Source organism: Haliotis cracherodii, unplaced genomic scaffold (genome assembly GCF_022045235.1).
Source record: "Haliotis cracherodii isolate W230 unplaced genomic scaffold, xgHalCrac1.p SCAF_13, whole genome shotgun sequence".
NCBI lineage: Eukaryota > Metazoa > Mollusca > Gastropoda > Lepetellida > Haliotidae > Haliotis > Haliotis cracherodii.
In genome coordinates, this window is record NW_027266268.1 from 4337360 (window position 1) to 4361022 (window position 23663).

The 23663-nt window shown below is 38.1% G+C and overlaps 2 protein-coding genes across 5 annotated transcripts in view; one reads left to right on the forward strand and one right to left on the reverse strand.

Annotated features, from left to right (window-relative positions):
• LOC139459521 (ecotropic viral integration site 5 ortholog-like) overlaps nt 1–12195 on the reverse strand; it is a 79388-nt gene extending 67193 nt beyond the window's left edge. For all 4 annotated transcript variants that reach the window (XM_071241040.1, XM_071241038.1, XM_071241041.1 and 1 more), the window contains exon 1: nt 12076–12195. The gene's annotated coding sequence lies outside the window, so the exon portion shown is untranslated. The remainder of the gene's footprint in view (nt 1–12075) is intronic.
• Nucleotides 12196–20494: 8299 nt separating this feature from the next.
• LOC139458759 (uncharacterized) lies at nt 20495–23114 on the forward strand. The gene is made up of 3 exons (XM_071240172.1): nt 20495–20563; nt 22140–22334; nt 22447–23114. The coding sequence occupies exons 1-3, from the start codon at nt 20515–20517 to the stop codon at nt 22665–22667; spliced, it is 465 nt and encodes a 154-aa protein (XP_071096273.1). The 5' UTR covers nt 20495–20514; the 3' UTR covers nt 22668–23114.
• The last annotated feature ends 549 nt before the right edge of the window (nt 23115–23663 follow it).

Below are 23663 nucleotides of genomic sequence, written 5' to 3' on the forward strand. Positions count from 1 at the left end.
AATGTCACAATGTGTGTCAAACGCTTTTGGATCTAACATTGTCTAATACACCAAACTTGTGCATCACATTCATCAGAATTTTATGTTAGAATTATTCATATGGACAATTACTAGTTGAGCTCATTAGACTGGACAGAATGTTACCAGACGTGGGCTTCAGACTATTGGATAAGTTGCAGAATGTGTTTAGGTTTTCAACAACAAAAACTGTTTAAGATCTTAAAGCTGTCAATGGCCAGTGTCACCTCCACTTTTCACACATTGGAACAGAAGGAACCAATTACTAATTTACTAATTATACAGCACTAGTGACGCTCTAACATTCACAGTGATGCCCTGTCATTCAATACTTCCATGGCAGGTACTGACCCCTAATTCAGAAGCACTGCTGAAGTCCCATTTATACATATAATGCTAATCCTAGCACTGTCACAAGTAGGCTTTGTTTGTTTTCTGGCCTGAACTGTAGCAGGTCTTACTTGGATTTCACACAACTTCTACTGATCCTACAGATGTATGGCTGGGCTCACGACTGGGCATGTTCACATACCTTATGAATAATGAAGTTCTCATTGTAACAACCTGAAAATAATGAGTCCAAGTAAATACCCACTACTATTCAAGAATAAATAGGTCAGGAATCACAGCACTAATGCTACACAAGTTAGTCCAGTAATGCATGTACAAATGTATTTTGTAAATAGTTGGCATGCCTATCTGTTATTATTACTCAGACAAAATTTAAAGGTAAGGTTTCACCTCAAGCCAATATTGTTGAAAAGAGCTATATTCAAGATATTACAGGAGCTATTTGTAGTAACAAAAAATGAAATGAGTGATGTTGTAAATTATTGGTGGTCCATGAGTGAGTGAGTGAGTGAGTGAGTGAGTGAGTGAGTGATGGTGGGTGAAACATAAAGCTTTACACTGTTTTTAGCCATAATCCTGCTATATCACAGAAGAGACACCAGAGATTAATTGGCTTCACACATTATACCAAAGAAGGAATCAACCCTGGCCTTCAAATGAGCTAACACTTTAACCACAAAACTACCCCACCTCTATAAAATAATAATGAGATATGCTCATGACAGCACACGCAAGGTAAATTCATTAATTGGAAAAAATATGTAAATGAAATCACAGGAAATGTACCTGTGTACACACAAGTTAAACAGATCCGATTTCAAGGCCTAATGCTGTTGCATTGTTTGCTGATGTGTGTCGTTGATGTGTTTGTGTTACAGAGTATAGTCAAATAATTGCTATTCTGTTCATTGGTATCTACAGGATTGATCATGTTGATACAGAGAAAGGGTACAGAAATTTTAAACAGTTCCCAAAACTAATATCCACTAACCAATGATCAAGCTTGAAAACCTTATAAACGGATGACTAGAATTTCCTTCTAAACTATCCCTGCTTTATACACACATCATGGACAGATGCACAGGAAACATCTTTGTAGGAAAGGCACATTTCTAATATCCTAAGGAAGGATTAGTAAGTTTAATGATGAGCCAAGGTTAGAGACAAAAGTACTGTACTTTTTGGCACATTTGCAGTGTTCGATATTAAGAATGAAAAATCATTGGGTTCTTGTCATAACCCTGATGTTAAAGTTTAATAATTGAGGGGATGCCTAGATGCAAACACAGCGTGAGCAACACAGGTCCCACCTTAATTTCTAACACTGACATGCATCTATTTTATGATAAAGAGACTATGAAATAAATCTTGTATTGTGAGATCCTGACCAGTAGGACCAGATTCTGACCAGCCACATCAATGCAAGGATAGTCAATACCTCAGCAATTACTCAAGTTAATAGCACTTACTAATGACAACTGACAAGACTAGACAAAACTAGGAAGGGCATCACAGGCTGCATAGGGCCATGAGGGGCAGATAAATGTGAAAATACTAAAATCATAATATCAATAGGTTCAATATGTCCCCTCTGAGAATACATCCAGCTATGTTTAGGTTCAAGGCATCATTTTAGTACTCATTACATATGGGCTTTCATAAGCTAACCATATTTGATTGACAGAAAGTTTTGTCTATGCAACTTAATCATGTTAATCCACTACTCCAAAGCCTGAGCCAAGTAAAATTCTATTTGGTTTTGCAAGCACGGAATGCTCATCTAAGATTATTAAAACAATGTCTTCTAAAGGTGATGCCAACTGCTGCTGCACCATCTTATAACTGCATGTAACTGTATGCTCTACTGGTCTAGGACCTAAATCTTTACCGTTTAAGGAGCCCGGACTTTCATGCTTACCCCCGGTAGGTAAATTTGAGCACTGTGTACAATCATAAGACACCTGCTCCTTAAAATATTTTTAGGTATGCAATCACAGTATTCAACATGTTCAAAAGAAGTCAGTGCGGCGTTAAACAACAAACCAACAACAACCAGGTACGTCTTAAATCTTTCATTTATAACATTTTAGGACTGAATATGTACACTTTTAGAAGCAGTGCATGAAACAAACAAAAACGCCAGACTGCCATCAGGACCCAAAGACTTTAGAAGCTGCAGGCCCTGACTAAACACTTCAGGGTCTCATTTAAAGAAACTGAAGCTTATTGTGACAAATAAATAAATAAATAAATAAAAACTTACTGCAGGCCATAAGGACCCATACACATATAGAACTACATGCCCACAGAAGATCTACCTGCTGCTGTCCTACGGGCGGGTGCTTGGTCCTATGGGCGGGTGCTAATTTCCAACACTGCTCAGAAATAGTGACAGAAAAGGAACAACCCCTAACAAACTCCTCAGATATAACATAAACATGACAGAGCCCTCAGGGTGACAATTCTGAAGCAACAAAGCTGGTATTTAACCCCTGCTCAATATAAGTTTATCTGACATGGAAAAGCTGAAGATCATTCTGATCTTCCACGATCAGAGTCAACTTCGATCCCACTTTACGACAACATAGATGAGGCAGAGTTTACTGAGGCCATTAACTCCTGCCGACCTCCCTAGGTTGGCCGACAACATCTGACCACGGGCATGTTTTTCTGGACACCAAATGTTCTCGAGCTTCAGCACATAATCCACTTATCCTGACTCCAAGCCCTTCAGACAGGTACAACATAGGACAATGTGTTTTCCAGGTGCTAGAGCTGAGAGGTGTTAACAGTAATGGTCTAAACAAGAAGTTGGTGTTTTCCCCTCAAGTACTGATTCCCAGGAGATTCCACAAATACATGCAACTTGCTTCACTGCAATCAAGCAGTGTGTTTCCTTCATATCTATGTTACTGGGGACAAGGACCAGAAGCATCTATACTCAACTTGGAAGGGGATGAAAGCAACTTTGTCATTGGCAAAATAAATACCAGATGTCATCAGGTGTGCATGACAATAGACTAGAATGCCTGTCAACACAACCAAAATTAATACATACATCTACACAAGAAAAGACATCTCAGGCATTTATCATACAAGTTTCAGGTAGCCATTCAAGTCAAAACTGGGAGAAGGAGCATATGACTTAAACATGTTAAACAGGGTTAGAAATTAAATTTAATATTTCACTAGTCCACAAATTATGATTTGCTACAAAGACAAGGATGATGCCTGTGAACATATGCATTGAGTTGCTGGCTTCTTAATGGTACCTTGGCTGTCCACAAGGATGTGTCACTAGTCTGTCACTCCTACATGAAACTTACTAGCCTCGGACTAGTGGATGCAGGATTATTTTGAACCCTGCTTAAGCAGGGGGTCTTAAAACAAAGGGAAATTCCAAAAATTGTATGTATTTCCTAACAGAGAAATTGTGAGGTATTTCATTCACATGGTAGAATATGATTATCAATACATTCATGATTCATGTACTTCCTTTTCAGTGAGATTGTTAAGATCAATCTTCATTTGACCATTGCATTACTGTGGCATTGTTGTCTTTTCAATGAGTTAGTGCTAATAGCTTGTTAAATGAAACACGTAGAAGTAATACGATGACTGCTGACAGGGCAGGAGTAAGGAGTGATACCATACATGAAATCAGATGCAGTTTTCAAATGCCCTTCAATCCAGTTTGTGAATGGTTTGAAAAGTTCTTTCTAAAAAATGAGTTCTTAATGTTGTAGTATTTGAGGTTCAGGTTAGCGTGTTAGCAGTCTGTAACTTTAGCCACTAGTCTGAAGCCTGAGACAATACATGCAGGCTAGAACTAAACTGAAAATCTTCACTAGCCCTTGTAATGTTAAAACACAGGGGAAACTGGGAAATTTGTACTTGCCTACAGGAATATTTTCTAGCCTAGGGAGCTAGGCTAGGGAGCTAGTTTTAAGTTCTAACCCTGTTATCAATAGGCGTCATATATATACTTTTGGGGTAAGTCAGGTCACCAATCATATTTTAGTCAAACCTCGACGTGCCCTAATACAGACTTGGGTTCTTCTTACCTGACAAACTCTGACATGTGACAAAAGGTGGAATGTGTACTGATTGGGAGTACCGACACTGCCTGTCAACCCTTCAATCACCTGTCAATCAATACACTAACCATCACACCCACTTCATCACCTGCCTGACAGTCGGCTGACCTGCACACTTACTTCTCTCTCAACTGAGGTCATATGCTTCAGTGAGGAAGTTCTTATTAACTTATTTATTGTTATGTCTAAAAAGGGTTTGTGTCTGTGTGCCCTGGAGGCAAATACTCTCCATCCTGAGTGTTCTTTATCTCTGTTCTACAGGTGGATCTGCTTGTTCTTCTTAAGTTTCTTCTGCTGAGTGTAAAGTTCATGGTCTGAATATGGTGAACAAAGTTATGAACATAAGAGGTATGCTTCATGGAATCAGTAAACAAATCAGTTAAAGTGCTAGTTCAAATAGCTAGGAGGTCACGTCAGGTGAACTTTCTAATCAGCTAATTACCATTGAGGCTTCTAAATTCTCAAGTGAGCGAAGCATTCAAACAGGCATATTTGATTTCTGTTCATCAAAAATTAATATAATATGAGGAATCCTGAATGCCAAAAAATAAAACCACTCAATAATATTGTGGAAATGTTGTACATCCTATCATTTCTGAGTGCAATGGCATCTACACTCAAAAGGATGGATTATCGAGGGCATATTTGGGTTCTGTGGTGGTTTTCTTGTAAGATTGAAATTGGCGAATCATGGTGTAGGAAAAGAAGCTGAATCAGTTTAGCAAGCTGCCATCTGATTGGCTTAATATCCCATGCATTCTTCATTTAGTTTAGGCGCTCAAAGTTTGATAAGAGTTCTATGGAAATGTCCTCGGATCATGAAGCAGAGTGGTATTGTATCAGAGGAAGAGATCTGATTTCAGTGAGATTGAATGATGATAGGGCTAGAATTACTCTAAAACTTTAAGGTTTATTCATAACCAAATAAATCGACACGTAAATTTACCTATCAATTCTGAAACTACAGGCCCAAAAAGAGATCTATGTGCCATGGGCCTACAGACAGGCGCTTATTTCAACACTGTATTCACTGCAGTGCTGTGATAGAATATCACTAGAAGAAGCAGTCAGTATGGTCAAAACAAATCCTAAAAAATATTTATCATTGATGATCAACTTAACTGAAAATTTCCAGCATTTCAAATATATGCAGTTGGCTAAAAAACGTTACTTCATGTACTTAGGCACGTAATCAATGCACATAAAAATTGAACATTTGTCTTTGCCAACTAGAGAAGAACAGTCCTACAGGAAGTGCTTGCCTGTATCTGTATTCCGAGTGTTTGGTTCTGGCATGTGATCTAGATTACTTACGCAAATAATCAATTCACATAAAAATGGAACATGTGTCTTTGCCAACAAGACAAGAACAGACCTACATGAAGAGTTTGCCTGTATCAGTATTCCGATTCTTTGGTTCCAGCTTGTGATCTGATGAACAAATTCAGTGTCAGATAAAAGATCTGAATTTCTGAACTGAAACCAGACTTGTTAAAGAATGCAATATTATCAGTCATTTGCCATCGATTGTTTGGCACTGACTAGCCTAAATTCCTTAACGTAACATCTATTTGATGCAGATTTAATGGACATTGATCTTATTGGGCCATGCACTGAACATGATACTGATAGAAAGTGGCATTGGGTGCACACATACTGTTTCTGTCAGTGGTTGCATGTAAAATAACAGGCCACGGTGACCATGCTGGTAATGATATTGTTTGTGTCGATTCCCAAATCAGGAAACAAAATGTTAATCCAGAAATCTGTATGTAAAAGAACCTAGTGTGTCAACAGTGCCATTCTTCAACATAAACTTAAATAAACATAAACGACAGTCATAGTGCTAAGATCGTTTGGTGGAACCTGGCCCAGCTGTTGTGATGTTGTTACATAATGTACAAAACCCGGATTACATTGTGTTTGAAAACATAATCATGATAATACCAAAGAAAGCAGAACTGATTAATCAACTTGGGTTTGCTTGAATTATGACATGAATACACACTTGGTATGTTTATTAATGGCAACATATCCTTAAATGTGAAGTAGGATTAGACAAATTCAATTTTTCCTTAGCCAATGCCAAAATATTACTCGACATCTGCAAAGGTATTTCATAATGTTACTAAACAATTATGTTTAATCGGCCTGTGCTACAAGCTTGAACTTGGCTCTTACATTCGGTTTAAGTAGAACTATGACGTGTTGACTGAAATTCAGAAACTGTTGATGTTAACATTGCTTTTTATTGTTAACAATAAAGTCCTTACCTTTGTGGCTGAATAATGAATTTTAAATAGACTTATACTGTTACTTTTGAATTTTGTCCATCATGTTGTGTCAATTGTGATACCCTTCCAGATACACATAAGAGAATTTAGGGTTATCAACTTCTTCATTATGAGGAACACAACATTTCAGAGAACCGTATTCGACATAATAACCGCCCAGGGCGCTCTCAAAATTAGAAATAGGGGGCTCTTATTAGAACATTATTTTGGTGGAAAAAGAAAGAGTTGAAAGATAAATTTCGTGGTTTATGCTGACACACTGAAAAGTTTAAATGCGACAGCTACATATTGCCAGGATTTAATTGCCCATAATTAAGAATGCATAATAACACACAAGTGCGTATTATACGTGAATAAATAAGTCTTGTGTACATTGATCAATCGGAAGGAGTGGGATTTGGGATTGTTCACTAGCCAATATATTAGCAAATATCTCTGTGGGCACTTTTTAGAGCGGGGTGCTTATTACGTCAAATATGGTATATGCTTACTTCTTCATCAGATGATCATGCAGTATCGCTAAAATATTAAAACTTTACTTTGCAAAAGTCTAGTTTTAGTATTGATAAGAGATGCAGAGATGCCTTAAAGCTTTGTTAGCAACAGAAGTATCTTTCAGTTTCACTTGTTATTTATTGTTGACCATTGTTGACTTGAGACATAATGATTAGGAAAATGTGTGACAATCTGACAATGATCTGATTTAAATATTTTGAATTTCAAAACTGCGGTCCTCTCAAAAAGGTTCAGGAGCAAAATATCTTCCCTAACCATGAAACTATTAAACCACTCTTGACTCACCTGAACAACAATTTCACACCTGACCAGTAGTGATTGTTGAAATGATAAACTGTAAACTACAAAGACTATGAGTAAAAACCTCTACATTTTTTTCTCACCCTGTTCAAGCAACACTGTATGTCGTCATGCTCTCAATCTCGTCCCACACAATGCACCACAATACATACATCCTTGCTTTCATGACTCCTGTATATTGTTAGCAACCAGGATACTCCCTCTGGCCTCATGACCAGGACAAACAGCTTCGTGAATTGCCTCTACACACCTACATAACACATACAAGCTGAAATAGTACCTACTGTGTATTATTTACTTTCAGCCACTGGCAGAAAGGTCATCATAATTACATTACATATAAGCAATAGGGAACATGATCCTGGCCAAGGTACATAAATATACCGCACTGAATGCATAAGCCTTCCTTATACATAAACATGATATTAAAGCACCCTTTAGAAGTTTTCCCTACCATGAAGATCTGAGTTATAATTGGCCTTCAGCAACCAATGCTTGCTGTTAGAGGGATCGGGTGGTCAGAATCAAGGACTAGGTTGATGCATGACAACATATCCCAATTGGGTGTAGATCGATGCTCATGATATCAATCATCACAAACAGAATAGAAGTTTTCATAGTTCATAACCAGTGTTTAAAGTTTATTCCTGGCTTTCTTTGTCAAACTGTATTAATAGGAAATACCAGTATGCACGCAATACAAATACATATCTGACAGGCCAGGAATTCATCTAGATCTCAACCTAGAAGAGGAAATTTGGCCCCAAACCAAATCTCCTAAAATTCCAAATTCATGTTTGTATTGTTAGAGAAGTCATGTTATGGCTTAGTAGACATGGTAGAGGTGACTTTTACTTCACTGATTCACAGGACCAATATAAATGAAGAGGCTTTAATGCTTAGTTTTAAATATTGCATTTATTAAGGGTGAAACGATAAATAGAAACACAGTGCAATGCGATATATGGACTTCTCAACATTGCACCACTAGCATTGACTGCAAAAATATAATAATAGTTAAAATAATACTGAATTTAACAAAAATAAAAACTTTAAAAAATAAAAAATACCACCTATGACCATGTATGACTCGACCTTCTTTAAACTGCTTACCATCTATAACATGCTATAATGCTCATCAATTATTTAGACCCCGAAGGTAGCGTTGTAGCGAGGGATCACTGTATTTTGAACAAAATAATTAAAAAAATCCCAATTTGCCTGACAAGGGCATTTAGTATGGAATCAGAGAGATTTAATCCCAGCGTGGACACATTTTAGAATAAATACAGTAATCTGCGTCTCAGATGAGGGACTGTGTTATATAGTATATTAAACAGACACTGGAATCTCAAATTGTATTGCCAGATCTTTTGCCAGGTGCCCAACATTGTTTCTCAAGTATGTCTGTTCAGCCGTGATAGTTACACTTTTTATAAGGTAATAACATTCACTTCATACCTTACTATAGCTCATTCAGATCACCTGGGGCATACTTATCGGGGTACTGCTAGTAACATACAGCATGTTCAATGAGCTGATATTCAGTGTCACCCAAACATTATCCTATCTCATGTACATGATGTACTCTTTTCATAAAAATCATAATTGTTTGGGGTTGGGGATTTAATGGTGGCTATATATTCTAGGGATCTACAAGAAAGCCATATACATGATGTCTGTACAACAAAACAAAAACGAATCACAGGCTAAACAAGACAATTCTCAAACCAAAATTTCTATTCAGTCATAATGCATAATTTTGTTCTTGGGCAAAAACTATAAGTTGCATACACCAACAGGGCGGTGGGATAGTGTAGAGGTTAGCACACTGATTTGGTTGATGCATGTCATTGTATCCAAATTGCGTGGATTGATGCATAATAAGTCACTGATACTCTAGTCCACTCTCGATTATTTAAAGACCACCGTCATATAGCTGGAATATTGCTGAGTGCGGCGTTAAACAACAAACACATCAGGGATGGTAATTAAAGATTGTCCTGAGGTCCTTGATGTTTGCTCCTCTAGGATTTGAATCAGCAACAACCTAAATCTTCAACTTTTAACATAAGGACAAGGGCTCCTTGACTTCATGGAAAATTTCAAACACTTTACATGATACATGTGATTCATGAGATTAACATGTGTCGTCTGATCAAAACTGATGAATCATTTTCAAGTTCAATAATTTAACACATTCAAGACACTGAAGTAGTGAACTTGCACTAATTCACTAAGTTGCAAATAAATCAAATTGTATTAACATTACCCTTTAAGTCCCATACAAATATAACCTACATTTATATATCAACCACTGAATACATCCCTGTATTGTATTTGCGTAGGACATGTTGACAGCACAATGTTAACGTGATAGATAGTGACTGAGCACATGACAAACAAAGGTAGGCTTGTACCTTACCTGTCACACGGAAAAAGTCATTGAACACATTCAGCAGTGTTCAGGATTTGTAACAAGGAATAATGTCCACTAGCATGGAAAGGATATATGTAACTAGCATTAACAAAGGATTGAAGGAATTAGTCCACTAGAGGGAATTTAGCAAATCATTTATTAACACACTGCCTATGCTGACAAGCAGAAATTATGTATACAATTAAAAAATGTGACACACACACTCGTTCACTGATGAAAAACAAATACTGGATCCAACACTGGATTATCATTCATAATTCATACTTTCTGCATGATTTGTTTGTTGATTTATGCCACATTCAGCAATATTCAAGCTATATCACTGCGGTCTGTAAACAATTAAGTCTTTATTCTGCATAAGACTAACAACTTAAATAATAACATACAATAGAACAAAGTTATAAAAACATGCCTCATATCCACCTCGAACTTTATAACTTTTTCGGTGGACTGTCAGACCCACAGATTTCAAGTTCCCATTTATGATTCTTATGATCACTTGTATCACAATAGCATTTCATGACCAATATGTGACTAGTAGGGGTGTCATGATAAATCGAAATATCAATATATTGCTTCCGGTAAGCACTTAAAGTCAATAAATCGATTGTTAAATCAGTTTCTGATCAATAGTATCAATTTCAGTTAGGAATCGTTAGTTTCAATTGTACTTACAATATCAATAAAATACATGCAATGCTGTTCAAATTTGTTTTTCTTTTGATCATGAGTGGTAGTAATTTACACATGGTAATGTGGAAGCTTCTTTTTCTTAAATTATTAGGGTAAAGAAAAAACAAACCAGTCATATCTCAAACATTACTTTTTATTTGTTGTTATCGTTATCACATTCAAAGGAAACTTCAGTTCCAAGGTTTGATTCAACTCTACAATCTATCTAAAATGATACACTGAAAACTATAGATATTTATCGCAATAGTTGCTTGCAATATCGATAGTTATCGTGATAGTTTCTTTCAGTATCAATAGTTATCGCAATAGTGATTTCAAGACAAGTAGATAAAGAAATTGATTAGAAATTGAATAAAATTTCACTTCAAATTTTCTGGTGACTTTGCTCATGTTGAATACAGTTCCTGGTTTGTTTAATCACCCATGTTATATCAACCTGTTTACCATGTTTACTGCCTAATCAGTTTATGACAGCTAATCAGTAGCTGAAGGACCAAGCTGCAAATGAATTAATGACCGGTATCATGCAATGTGAATATCTATTTAGCCATTGGGGATAATTAAGAATGTACTTGTCATTGATAGCTTTCATAAGAAAAGGCAAAGACATAGATGTGTGTAGAACATACTTTGTCTATTCTAATATTTACGAATTGGGAATGTACTGTTGGAGTGCCACTTATTCTTATGCAGGTATTTGATAAAGCTCAGTTTTGTAAAATCATTATGCAGAATTGGTGGCGAAGAGTTTTGAGGTGTGTCCCATATTGATAAATGACTGATGAGATCACTTACACAGATGTTTCACTGACATCATAAACCGATATATGTTCTCTGTTGACATCAAGTCTATTATGATGAATTAAAAACTCAAGTGACACATAGGCCTAATATCCTACCTGGCTAAAAGAATTATCTTTATTCATTAACAGTTGATAACATAATAAACTTTATAGAATTTACAATAAAGTTCGAATAGAAGTATGACACGTCCTTAAATGACTTGATACAGCTGACATGTCTGCTAGAATCTAATCATTTCTCATTTTCATGTTTATTTTACGCTAGGGAAACCTGTGAATTCCTCGATTTGTGATGGAGAAAATGAACTAATTTAGGACCAAAAGCTTCAACCGGATGTCCATATGTCTAGTTCATAGTGTAACAGCATGCAGTAACAGCAAAGACAGTGAGTCATGAATGATTACCAGTCGCTAGTAAAAACTCTCGATGTGGAGCAATGCAAATTCCATGACAAGATCCAACACTGCAGACGACAAAATCAGACCCACATATTATTATTTTTCAGAGGATCATATCTAGGCTGTCCAATACAACATGAACATATTATCAATCATGATCATACCTTTAAATAATTGTGTGGGGTTCCTTGATGTACAGAAAAGAATGTATCACGCTCCAGCTGCCATATTCCGAGAGAAAGTTTCTGACACGGCACATCACTCCGCCCTCTTTGCGGCGGCCATGTCTATTTTCTTCAGCATTGTACTACTACCGTAACAACTAATCATCGCCAAGCAAACAGGTGCGTCCGACTTCTGACAATGTGGGAAATAGTAACCTATTTCTCCATCTTGTTCCGGGTAATTATCTAATCCTATTAATGTACATAAATCAAATTCATAAAATGCGTATCAACATATTCATTACATTGGCAAACATTTTTTTTTTCATAAACAAGAATGGCATTACCTTACTGGCGTTAAGGTTTTTAAAGAAACACGTCCTACAAAAAGTCTATAAAGCAACAAATAAGATAATTTTAAGTTTTTCGCAGTGTTATGACTACGGGAAAACACATTCGGAAATTATAGGCAAATCGGTATTTTGGTTGCATCAAACAAACAACAGTATATATTCATGTTAATTGACAAACTACAAGTAGATTAACATTGATCTAACATAGATTATTAAATACAAATATGACCCATCAATGGATTTGAAGATTTATCACTTAATGTTTTAAAGCTCTTGAATCTATGGTGTAAGGTCTTAGACTCTTAACTAAATTTCTTTGCGTAACTGTGATGTCTGTGTTAAACTATATGTTTGTTAAAAACAGATTCTAATAACATGAGCATGTTATCGGTTCAGTCTAAATTTCGGAAGATCAAATCAGTTGTTCTTTGGACGATCAAATTGAAAGCATTTGACAACGACTGAAGACGACTATTCATCTAACACGTGCAATATGTTATAGGAAAATAGTTTCCATCTGGATCGTATAGAATTTCCATTTTTGACAAGCACTTGTTGATGCCTGTCTGACTTAGAACAATAAATGATATCACTCTTTAACACCTTGCGTTTGATCACAAGACCGATCGCTCATCTGTCAACGGGTTATATCGATCATGTGTGGGGATAAGTAAAACATATGTCAAACAAGGACAATTTTATTCACGGGAAAAGAACGCTGTATTTCAGTTTCTCCTGGACTTATGTTAAAAATACTCTGGTACTGCATTTTTTAAGTAACAGCAGTACTCAAAACTAGTAAGTAGTGACAAGAGTTATAGTGGCACTACTGGTAGTAAAAATAGCATAATTAGCAGCTGTACATAGCAGCAGTAACAGCGGTAGTATTAATTGTAGAAGTAACATCAGTACTTAGTAGTAGTAACACCAGTAGCAGTACTAGTAGTAACATCAGTAGTAGTAGTAGCAGTAGTAGTAGAAGAAGTAGTAGAAGTAATAGTAGTAGTAGTAGTAGTAGTAGTAGTAGTAGTTTTGTTTGTTTGTTTGTTTGTTTGTTTGTTAACGCCGCACTCAGCAATATTCCAGCCATATGGCGGCGGTCTGTAAATAATCGAGTCTGGACCAGACAATCAAGTGATTGATATCATGAGCATCGATGCACGCAATTGGAATCGATGACATGCATCAACCATATGTCAGCGACCCTGACGACCCGATCCCGTTAGTCCCGTTAGGATCTACACGGGTCAGTAGCATCAAAAATAAAGTAGTAGTAATATAATCATATTAAATTAAAATACATCAATATATTAATAATAGTAGTAATACAGAGGCGGGTCCATAGTTTTGAAGGGGGGCGGGGGTGCGTTATGCGGGTGCACGTGAGGGTAGTAGTAGTAGAAGTAGTAGTAATAGTAGTAGTAGTAGTAGTAAAGTGCCCCATGGCGGGGTATAGAGTTGACACTGTTTTCTTGTTATAACTTATAATCACCATCACCATTATTAGTAACTAACCAGTGCTGTTAATATTGACACCATAATCACCACCAATAACCGAGGAACTTGAAACCACGACGCACCAATTTCAGCATGTTTTCCTTGTTTGCTGATGATAACACACAATTTACATGCACGAAACGAATGTAATCAATTTAATTATAAAACACATGCATACGTAAACCCAACTTTTCCTCCCTAAACGTGACACCAACCGGCGAGATTATCCGAAAAATAGCAATGCATTTGTATTTATAGATAAAAACGAACTGTGTAATATATATTCCTACATCACCTACAAATGGAAAAGTCAACACTTTTTTATCATTATTTATTTCAAATCTTTTCTGCCCGATATATAATAACAATATGTACATATTTGCAGTCCCGGATAAAAGCTCTATGTATATTTATATACATATTGTCTGCGCTATAAACTGCCCCACAGAACCACATTTGAGTGTTATGTATAAAGGTCGACAACTCTCATTGTACCTTTATAACAGGTGCGAAGTCATGCGCAGGGCTTCTTCGCTGTTTCGGGACACGCCTTCTACTAAAGTAGTACAACTTTTGGGAACATTCATCAAGTGTCACGGTTGATTTCAGACCAGGCCAGCAAGAACGAATCTGCGCAGTGGCGCATGTTCAGAACTGCCATAAAGTGAGTGGAAGATGGGTTTCGGATGTTATAGGTACTGCATGCATGTTCAGGAGCTGTGCGTCTCACGTAGATACACTGGTGGTCAAACGTTACGTAGCGACATGCTTGAAGTGTCGTGAGGTGTCCTGCTTTCTGTGAAGTATCCTGCTTTCTGTGAAGTGTCCTGCTTTCTGTGAAGTGTCCTGCTTTCTGTTTAGTTTCATGCTTTCTGTTTAGTTTCATGTTTTACTTGTTGGTTCATGCTTTCTGTGACGTGTCCTGCTTTCTGTGACGTGTCCTGCTTTCTGTGAAGTGTCCTACTTTCTGTGATGTGTCCTGCTTTCTGTGACGTGTCCTGCTTTCTGTGAAGTATCCTGCTTTCTGTGAAGTGTCCTGCTTTCTGTGACGTGTTCTGCTTTCTGTGATAGGTCATGCTTTCTGTGAAGTGTCACGCTTTCTGTGAAGTGTACTGCTTTCTGTGATGTGTCCTGCTTTCTGTGACATTTCATGCTTTCTGTTTAGTTTCATGCTTTCTGTGAAGTGTCCTGCTTTCTGTGACGTGTTCTTCTTTCTGTGAAGTGTCCTGCTTTCTGTGATGTGTTCTGCTTTCTGTGACGTGTCCTGCTTTCTGTGAAGTGTCCTGCTTTCTGCGATGTGTCCTGCTTTCTGTGACGTGTCCTTCTTTCTGTGAAGTGTCACGCTTTCTGTGACATATTCTGCTTTCTGTGAAGTGTCCTGCTTTCTGTGATGTGTCCTGCTTTCTGTGGCGTGTCCTGCTTTCTGTGAAGTGTGTCCTGCTTTCTGTGACGTGTCCTGCTTTCTGTGAAGTGTCCTGCTTTCTGTGTCATTTCATGCTTTCTGTTTAGTTTCATGCTTTCTGTGACGTGTCCTGCTTTCTGTGAAGTGTCCTGCTTTCTGTGAAGAGTCATGCTTCCTGTGCTCTCAGTTACTTTTCATGATTTCCGTGATGTTTCAAGCAGGCTTGACCCCGCGATGAATAATTTCTTTTTCTTTGCGGTTGTATCGACAGTCACGTTAAAAAGTCTTTATTTGAATAGTATTACCTCCAATAAATATAAAAAACAGGTTGTCATTAAATCTAATACCGATAGAACAAACGTGTTGGGGTGCAGGCATTCGAGGTCAATATTCTTCCAGGAAAATAAAAAAAAGTCTCACTGAAGTTAGGCTTTAAAAAGAGGGAATCCATTCAGATAGGCTTACGCAACGCTTTTGTTCGATCTGTCCGTGTTTAAGTCTTTCACGTCAATAAAACAGTGTTCTGTGCCGCCATGCGGTATATGGATTGAAAAAAATCTTCCCAAAAATACACATCTTTTTGTACTCCACATGTACTTCTAGTAGTTGTTCCATCATTTTATACATTCCATATATATATTTATCAATTCATCTGTCACAATTATAGCGAAAATGCGTTTCCATTTATTTGAACGACAGTTTCCAATATAACATCAAGCAGCCCATGAGAAAATAACAAATAAGGCAACCCAGACGTTATGTGAATAAACGCTGACAGCAGCTGTGATATACGTGATTGACATCTGGCAAAGGGGATGTCAAAACTAAAGGAGGGAAATGTGAGACAAAATCAATTTTGGAAGTCTCGCGAGCATGATTCACGCTTGTTGAGTCAAGCAAACCCGGTGCTCCTAACTCGACACTAACAGTATACATAACACTCGACCAGGGCTGCTGTTAATGACAGCGTGGCCCAGACATAATTATACTGATTTACCTGGTCGGGCCACGTTAAAGGTGTGTGGCGTGAATTGAGATCAAGCACTTTTGTTGGGTAGAAACAAATACTCCGTAAATAATATACTTTTTCTTGTTAAAGGTTTCAAATAACATCTGCAATAATCTCAAATGATTTACGTTCCTCGTATGGTGTTATTTTATAATAACACCAACTACTGGTCGGCGCAGAAAGAAAAGATATAGTCAGGAAGATAGCTGAATATCTACATGTTTACATGGGCGGTGGGGTAGCCTAGTGGTTAAAGCGTTCGCTCGTCACGCCGAAGGCCCGGGTTCGATTCCGCACATGCCCATTTCTGGTGTCCCCCGCCGTGATATTGCTGGAATATTGCTAAAAGCGGCGTAAAACCACACTCACTAGCTAAATGTTAACTTCTGTTTAAGAATAGGTTGATTGTAACTTGAACAGAACATTACATGGATTGATGTTTTATTGACAATCACCGAATAGAGAACTTGTCGCCGCATTGTACAGTGCTTGCGTTTGGTTTATAAAATTTAAGTCAAATAAGTTTACTGAGGCTACCACATATTCTGGCAACCAGTGTTAATGAAGGATAACTTAAATTAGAGTAGTACCCTAAATAAAACTTAAGATATACAAAATGGCTGCCAGGAGAATCAACGCTACTGCTGTAACACACCACCATGAGGTGTTACCCGAACATCCGGGGTAGAATAGGTCTTCAGCAACCATTGCTTGTCATAAAAGGCTTGGCTCATGCATGTTATCGTATCCCAATTTTGTGGATCTATACTCATGATGTCAATCACTAGATTGTCTGGTTCAGACTCGATTATTTACAGACCGCCGTCATATGGCTGGAATATTGCTGAGTCTGGCGTTAGACAACAAACAAACAAATGTGTATTGCTTGACAGACTGAAAACTGTACCTTTTCTATTCAATGCAATGTAAAAACACATAATTAAGCTCAAAATAACGCTATAGCTTCAAACAGAGATCCAATTATCAAAGAGTAAAATCTTAAGTATTTATATCAACAATCAAAAGTTACATTCCCCTTATGCATATCAGAATACATATAATACTATCAATAACGCAGTGATTATAGTTCATAAACATCCTTGTTCATGATTGAATCAATAAATGAAACTGATTAGCCTTAACAATGACGTCACTTGGAGGCTGCTGACGAGACTACCTGGAGTACAGCAGGGATGGGTAGCATGGGTCAACCGAAGTATGACGTACACAAGTTAACGTGAGCTGTGTCATCTCAAAACCGCACATTGTATATAATTACCACGTTGCTGAAATCTGCTGGTCTGGCGCTGTATACATACAGATACAAAGGGCCATAGTGACAGTGAATGTCGGATTCTTATCCTGGCACGGATAAGGGAGGCAACTCTGTATGCACGATGAAACCTTAGGTTGTAGATGATTATCTCTTTGGTGAGACCTATCGGCGTGATGCTGTGCGCATACAGATAAAGGATCATGATGAAAGTGAATGTGGGATTTGATTCGTATTCGTTAGGGAATCCCCATGTAGCCTCCTTGGTCTAGTGGTAGAGCGTCAGCCCGGAGAACGGAAGATTGGGGTTTTCATGCCAAAACACGTTGAAAGATGGTACTTGTTGTTACTTTGTCTTTTAAACTGCCCTCCTTCGTCGGGCAGTTAATGGAAGACCTCGGGCTTCTGCAAATGATAATGCGCTGAAAATTAGCGTTACCCTTATAATAACGTCATTACTATTGTGACGTCACTTAACATGCCGTCGAAAGTGCAGGTTATATGACGTAAGCATTTTTATTTGGCAACATTCTAGCTATATGACGGCTGGTTGTAAATAATCGAGTCTGGACTGACAAGCCAGTGATTGCCATCATGAGCGTCCATCGACGCAATTTGGATACGATGACTTGCACCATCCAAATCAGCGAGCCTGACCACCGGATCCTGTTACTTGCCTCTCACGAGTCGCCTTTTACGGCAAGCATGGGTTACTGAGGACCTCTTCTTACCGGATCTTCACGGATTAGTTTCTGTGGAGTGCGTGCGTGCGTGCGTGCGTATCTTAGTTGTCTAACGCCTCACCAAGTAGTATTCCTGTTATATCACGGCGCTTGGACCAGCCAAACCAGTGACTGATATCGTGAGCAACAATCCACACCGACGGGGATACACGGATCACGCCATCTAGGCCACCGAGCCTGACCACCTGATCCATTTAGTCGCCTCTACTGACGAGCACGGGTTCTATCCGGAAATCCACACATAATGTTCGTTTATCCTGGGTAATATCGATATAATTTACATACCTTTAGATATTACTTTCAATTATACATCCTTTACATTTAGCGGTATTGTAGGAGGTTAGCGGCATAGCAGAAGTATGTATTGAGACTCGTGTCAGATTGCGTAATATGATCGATAGCCTGTGATGTAATCATACACTGTTACGTCACTATATGCCACCTCTACCACACAGTATATTACGTCAAAATGCCGTAGGCGCATGGAATCATTATAACGCGCATGCCTCGTCTTTAAATTTCATCGCTTATCTCGAGCTATATTGATAATAGATAAGGCAATATATCACAAGCAATATATAATCACGAATTCATATGATGACCCTTGTGTTCCAGCATTTGTAAAAAACTTTTCGTCACACATACTCTTGCAGAGAGTTTACGTACGCTTCAGTGACTATTGAAGGTTTGGTTTTGGTTTGGTTTGTTGTTTAACGCCGCACTCAGCAATATTCCAGCTACATGACGGCGGACTGAAAATAATCGAGTCTGGACCAGACAATCCAGTGATTGACATCATGAGCATCGACCCACGCAATTGGGATACGATGACATGCATCAACCAAGTCAGCGAGTCTGACCACCCGATCCCGTTTCCCGCATTGTGTCGATTGCAGTAAATGTTTCAAAACCGATATTGTTGTTTCTTTTTACAATATCGATTTTGAAACATTTACTGCAATCAACACGAATGTCACTGACCCACTTTTACAAATATGGAAACGTCATAGAACAAACCAGATGACGTCACTATTGAACGTGACGTCACCTATCCCTATTCCATGACGTCACCTAACAACGGGAGTGATAATGGCCCGTCGTCAAGCAATATGAGGGCATTATCAAGTTACAGTGGTCCGCTCATTTTTGATAACATGCGGGCGGTTAAATGATAATTCAATCCATTTTAGCTATAATAAACGATATCTCCTATTTACCTGTGATGAAAATGCGTCAGTCTTTGGCAGACAATTGTGATGTTACTATGACGTAACAATCAAAAGACTTCACTAATCTCGCGACAACTGAAGCTGGTTAAGATTTTTTATAGCTAAAATGAATAGAATTATCATTAAACTCCTTGAATACTTTAAAACTTTTATCGACTGGTGTTGGTATATTTGATACCCGAAGTCACATGTGTTAGCTTCTGTATGTAATAACACTAGGCGCGACGGTGAGGTGAGGTGAGGTGAGGTGAGGTGAGGTGAGGTGAGGTGGAATTGGGTTAACATCGCGTTCAGGGTCGGGTAGCCAAGTGGTTAAAGCGTTCGCTCGTCACACGGTAGACACTGGTTCGATTCCCGACATGGGTACAATGTTTGAAACCCATTTCCCCCGCCGTGATATTGCTGGAATCGAGGCCTTAGGACAGCAATGTTGTTGTCATCATCATCGTCGTCTTTGGCATCATCATCATCATCATCATCATCCTTCGGGCCAACAATTACCAGAATTTCGTCTCAATATGTTTTTTTTTCATAAGTTGGATCCAAAACCATGAAAGGAGTTTAATATCATATATGGTTCTTGTCAGAATTAAAAATGCTTAAACGAGAATTTGATCGCTATATTATTATAATCTTGGCATGTTATTTTATCCTTTATATTTTCTTTACAGATGCTCGGAATGCTCATTATTGAAACTCACGAAAAATGTATTTGTAACACAAATAAATCTGGACCTAATTTAGAAACAAACACGTTTATATATATGTGTGTAAAACAGTAACAATATATTATTTACTTATTACAAAACGTGAATCGTGACTTATAATGTTGCTTGTTGAATGTATTAACATTAATTTCAAAATTAACTTCGATCCGCTTTCGGAATAGAATCTGCATTTATAGTAACCCAACACTTCCTGTTTCGAAACGGCATGGGTGATATTCCAGAGGGTTGGGAAAAGAGAACTAGTCGGTCTAGCGGTATGCCATGAAACAATCTTCATCTTCATCCATTTCATGCAATTGTTATGTTCTTTAAACATTGGCAGACATGGGTCATATTTACACTAATTAATGCACATATCTTATTTTAATGAAATTGTGTATCACGAGTTTTTATCCTACATGTAATTTGACAGGGTTTAGAAAAGCCCGCTAATGATATGTTAAACGGCCTACAGTATAGTAGATCGATTTCGTTTGTTTGCCGACGTAACACATTTTTAAATTTAATAGATTCACCTCATCTTCATCTTACTTCGCCTCATCTTCATCTTACTTCATAGACTTATTGATGATATCATGATTGACTTCTGCCAGTTCTTGAATGCTGTTAATGTGTGTGTTTCTTTTGTTCGAATCAAAACACCATTCGTCTTTATTTATTTGCTGTTTATTTCTATGCGGTCAGCTTATTCGAAGTTATGGTATTCATTATAATTTGATATTAATAATGTTTGGCAGTTTCAGTATTGTTATGAATTAATAATAGGAATAATAATAAAAGTAATAATATCAGGGGTAACCAGAGGTCGAAAACATTATTATTACCCCCAAAACGACTTGTCAGTAAAAAGATCGGCATATATATTGAGGAATAGCATATAATATTTTCAAAATGGTCAATGCTCATTTCTCGAATGTGGAAATGGTCTCTATGATAAGTGGTTTTGCCGCACACATGTTTTATGGGGATTTGTTTGTTTTGAGGTTTGAATGGTTCCTCGAAAAGGTTGGTGGTTCAAAGTAAATGAAGATGTTAGCCATTCATGCCATGGTAAAAGGATTATAAAACAGCTTCACCTATAGCTAATACTTGGATATGTTTCTAAACTGAAATAGTGAAAATTGCCTTCTTGTTATATACCTAGAGTTATGAGATATGTTTGAGGTATACATAATTGACTCAGGACAAGACAAACTACTGATTGATATTATAAGTCTCAGACAATGACAGTACAAAATGAATGTCAACCAAGTCAATTTGGCAAAGCCAGCTGATTCTTTGTGTTTATTTTGTTGTTTGTTTGTTTGTTATATAACACCATGCTCAGCAGTATTCCAGCTATATGATGGCAGGCTGTAAATAAAATAATCGAGTCTGGACCAGACAATCCAGTGATTGGCATCAAGATAATTATGCTTGTTGTAAGAGGCGACTAATGGGATTGGGTGGTCAGGCTTGCTGACTTGATTGATGCATGTCATCGATCACACATGCATGGATCGATGCTTATGATGTCAATCACTGGATTGTCTGGTCCAGACTCGATTATTTACAGACCGCCCTCATATAGCTGGAATATTGCTGAGTGCGGCGTAAAAACCAACCAACCAATCAAACCTTGTTGAAACTTGTCCCCAGCAACCGATGCTGGTTGTAGGAGGTGTCACAATGGATCGGGTGGTTTGGTGACTTGGTTCATAACGTGTCATTGTACGCTGGATCATTGCTTATATCAATCACTGGATTATTATCAGTCCTTTTTCATACTGCTTATTGTGGGGTTGAACAACAAACATATCATCAACAGTGTTATGCGGTCCGTGTTCCCAGGTAAAGACTACTATCTGAACATCTACACCAAGGAAAGTCAGTGGGACCCACCATCTGAGCCCGCCAAGAAGATGAGTGCCAAGACCGTGCGAGCATCACACCTGCTGGTGAAACACTGTGAGTCTCGCAGGCCGATGAACTGGAAGAAAGAGGAGATAACTCGCACCAAAGATGAGGCATTACAGTTACTTCTGGGTGAGGAGGGATTCCGTGGTTTGCTTAGGGGGGGGAATCATTGTAGGAAGGCTGATGCAAGGTGGGGAGGAGTTCATTCGGGGTGCACTGAAATTCTGTGTTCATATTTCAGGTTATCGGCAACAGATAACATCCGGCCAGGCAGAGTTTGGTGACCTGGCTAAACAGCACAGTGACTGCAGCTCGGCAAACCGGGAAGGTGACCTTGGATCCTTCGGGCCAGGGCAGATGCAGAAGCCCTTCGAGGAGGCCACATTTGCCCTCGACGTCGGCGAGCTCAGTGAACCAATCTGGACAGACTCTGGCGTACATATTATTCTTCGCACAGGATAAACTTTCTCTCCCAAACTCATCACAGAAGTCATTGTTACAATCACATTGTGGACTACCACAGTAATAATGTCAGTGACCATAGTAACGCAATAGAGGTTGCTGAAGATGGAAGGATGAGATTCATGTGATGTGGTCAACTGATAAAGATTTATGAACTGGATTATATAGGTTTTGATTTTTCTATTTTGACCATGTCTGTACACCAGTTTTTAAAAATTTCAAATTTGTCTGAATTTAGGGAAAAAATCTCATCATGGTGGATGCAAATTATGTAGCATTTCGAGCTCATTCCCCATCTTATTTACCCAGGGAATGGATGTAAATTTATGAAGCATGTCTATTTGACAACTTTTTAGAAGCAATTTTGTCAACTTCCATTTTTGTTCCATTGGTTTATTATTTGATATTAAAAATGGTCATTCTATTCCCCTTCCTTTACAGTTTGTAGTTTGTTATCATCACCAGCAAGAGTCAAACAGATTGTCAATGATTTCATGGAGCTGACTACTTGATTTGGCAACATTATGAGACCCATTTGTTGCTCAGAGGAATGATCTGAAGTACAGCATGGTTCAATCTCATTAAAATCAGATCTCAGTTTTTGCCATCCCTAAACAAAGATCTGAGGACATCCCATTACGGGTCATGTCAGAACGACCTTTCATCCCACCAATCAAAGCGTCGCTTACCAGATCATGAATGTGACAGTCAGAATGTGTTTTCTAATCATGCAACCTCGAAAAAGTTAACACAGGGTATTTCGAACAACTGATTCCATTAAAATTGTCTCTCGCTTCCGTGGGATAAACATTTCAACCGAGGAGGCGTTGCACAGTATTTGGGAAGCACTGCCCTACAATCGCAACCATATATTAGACATTCCGGAATGTTTCTTTGTTCAGTTTTCAAAATTTTAATCGAGAACTGTGTCAACATATTTTTCAAGTGTAGTCTGAAATGGAAGTCACCAGGTTGAAACGAGTGCCGTAAAGCTTG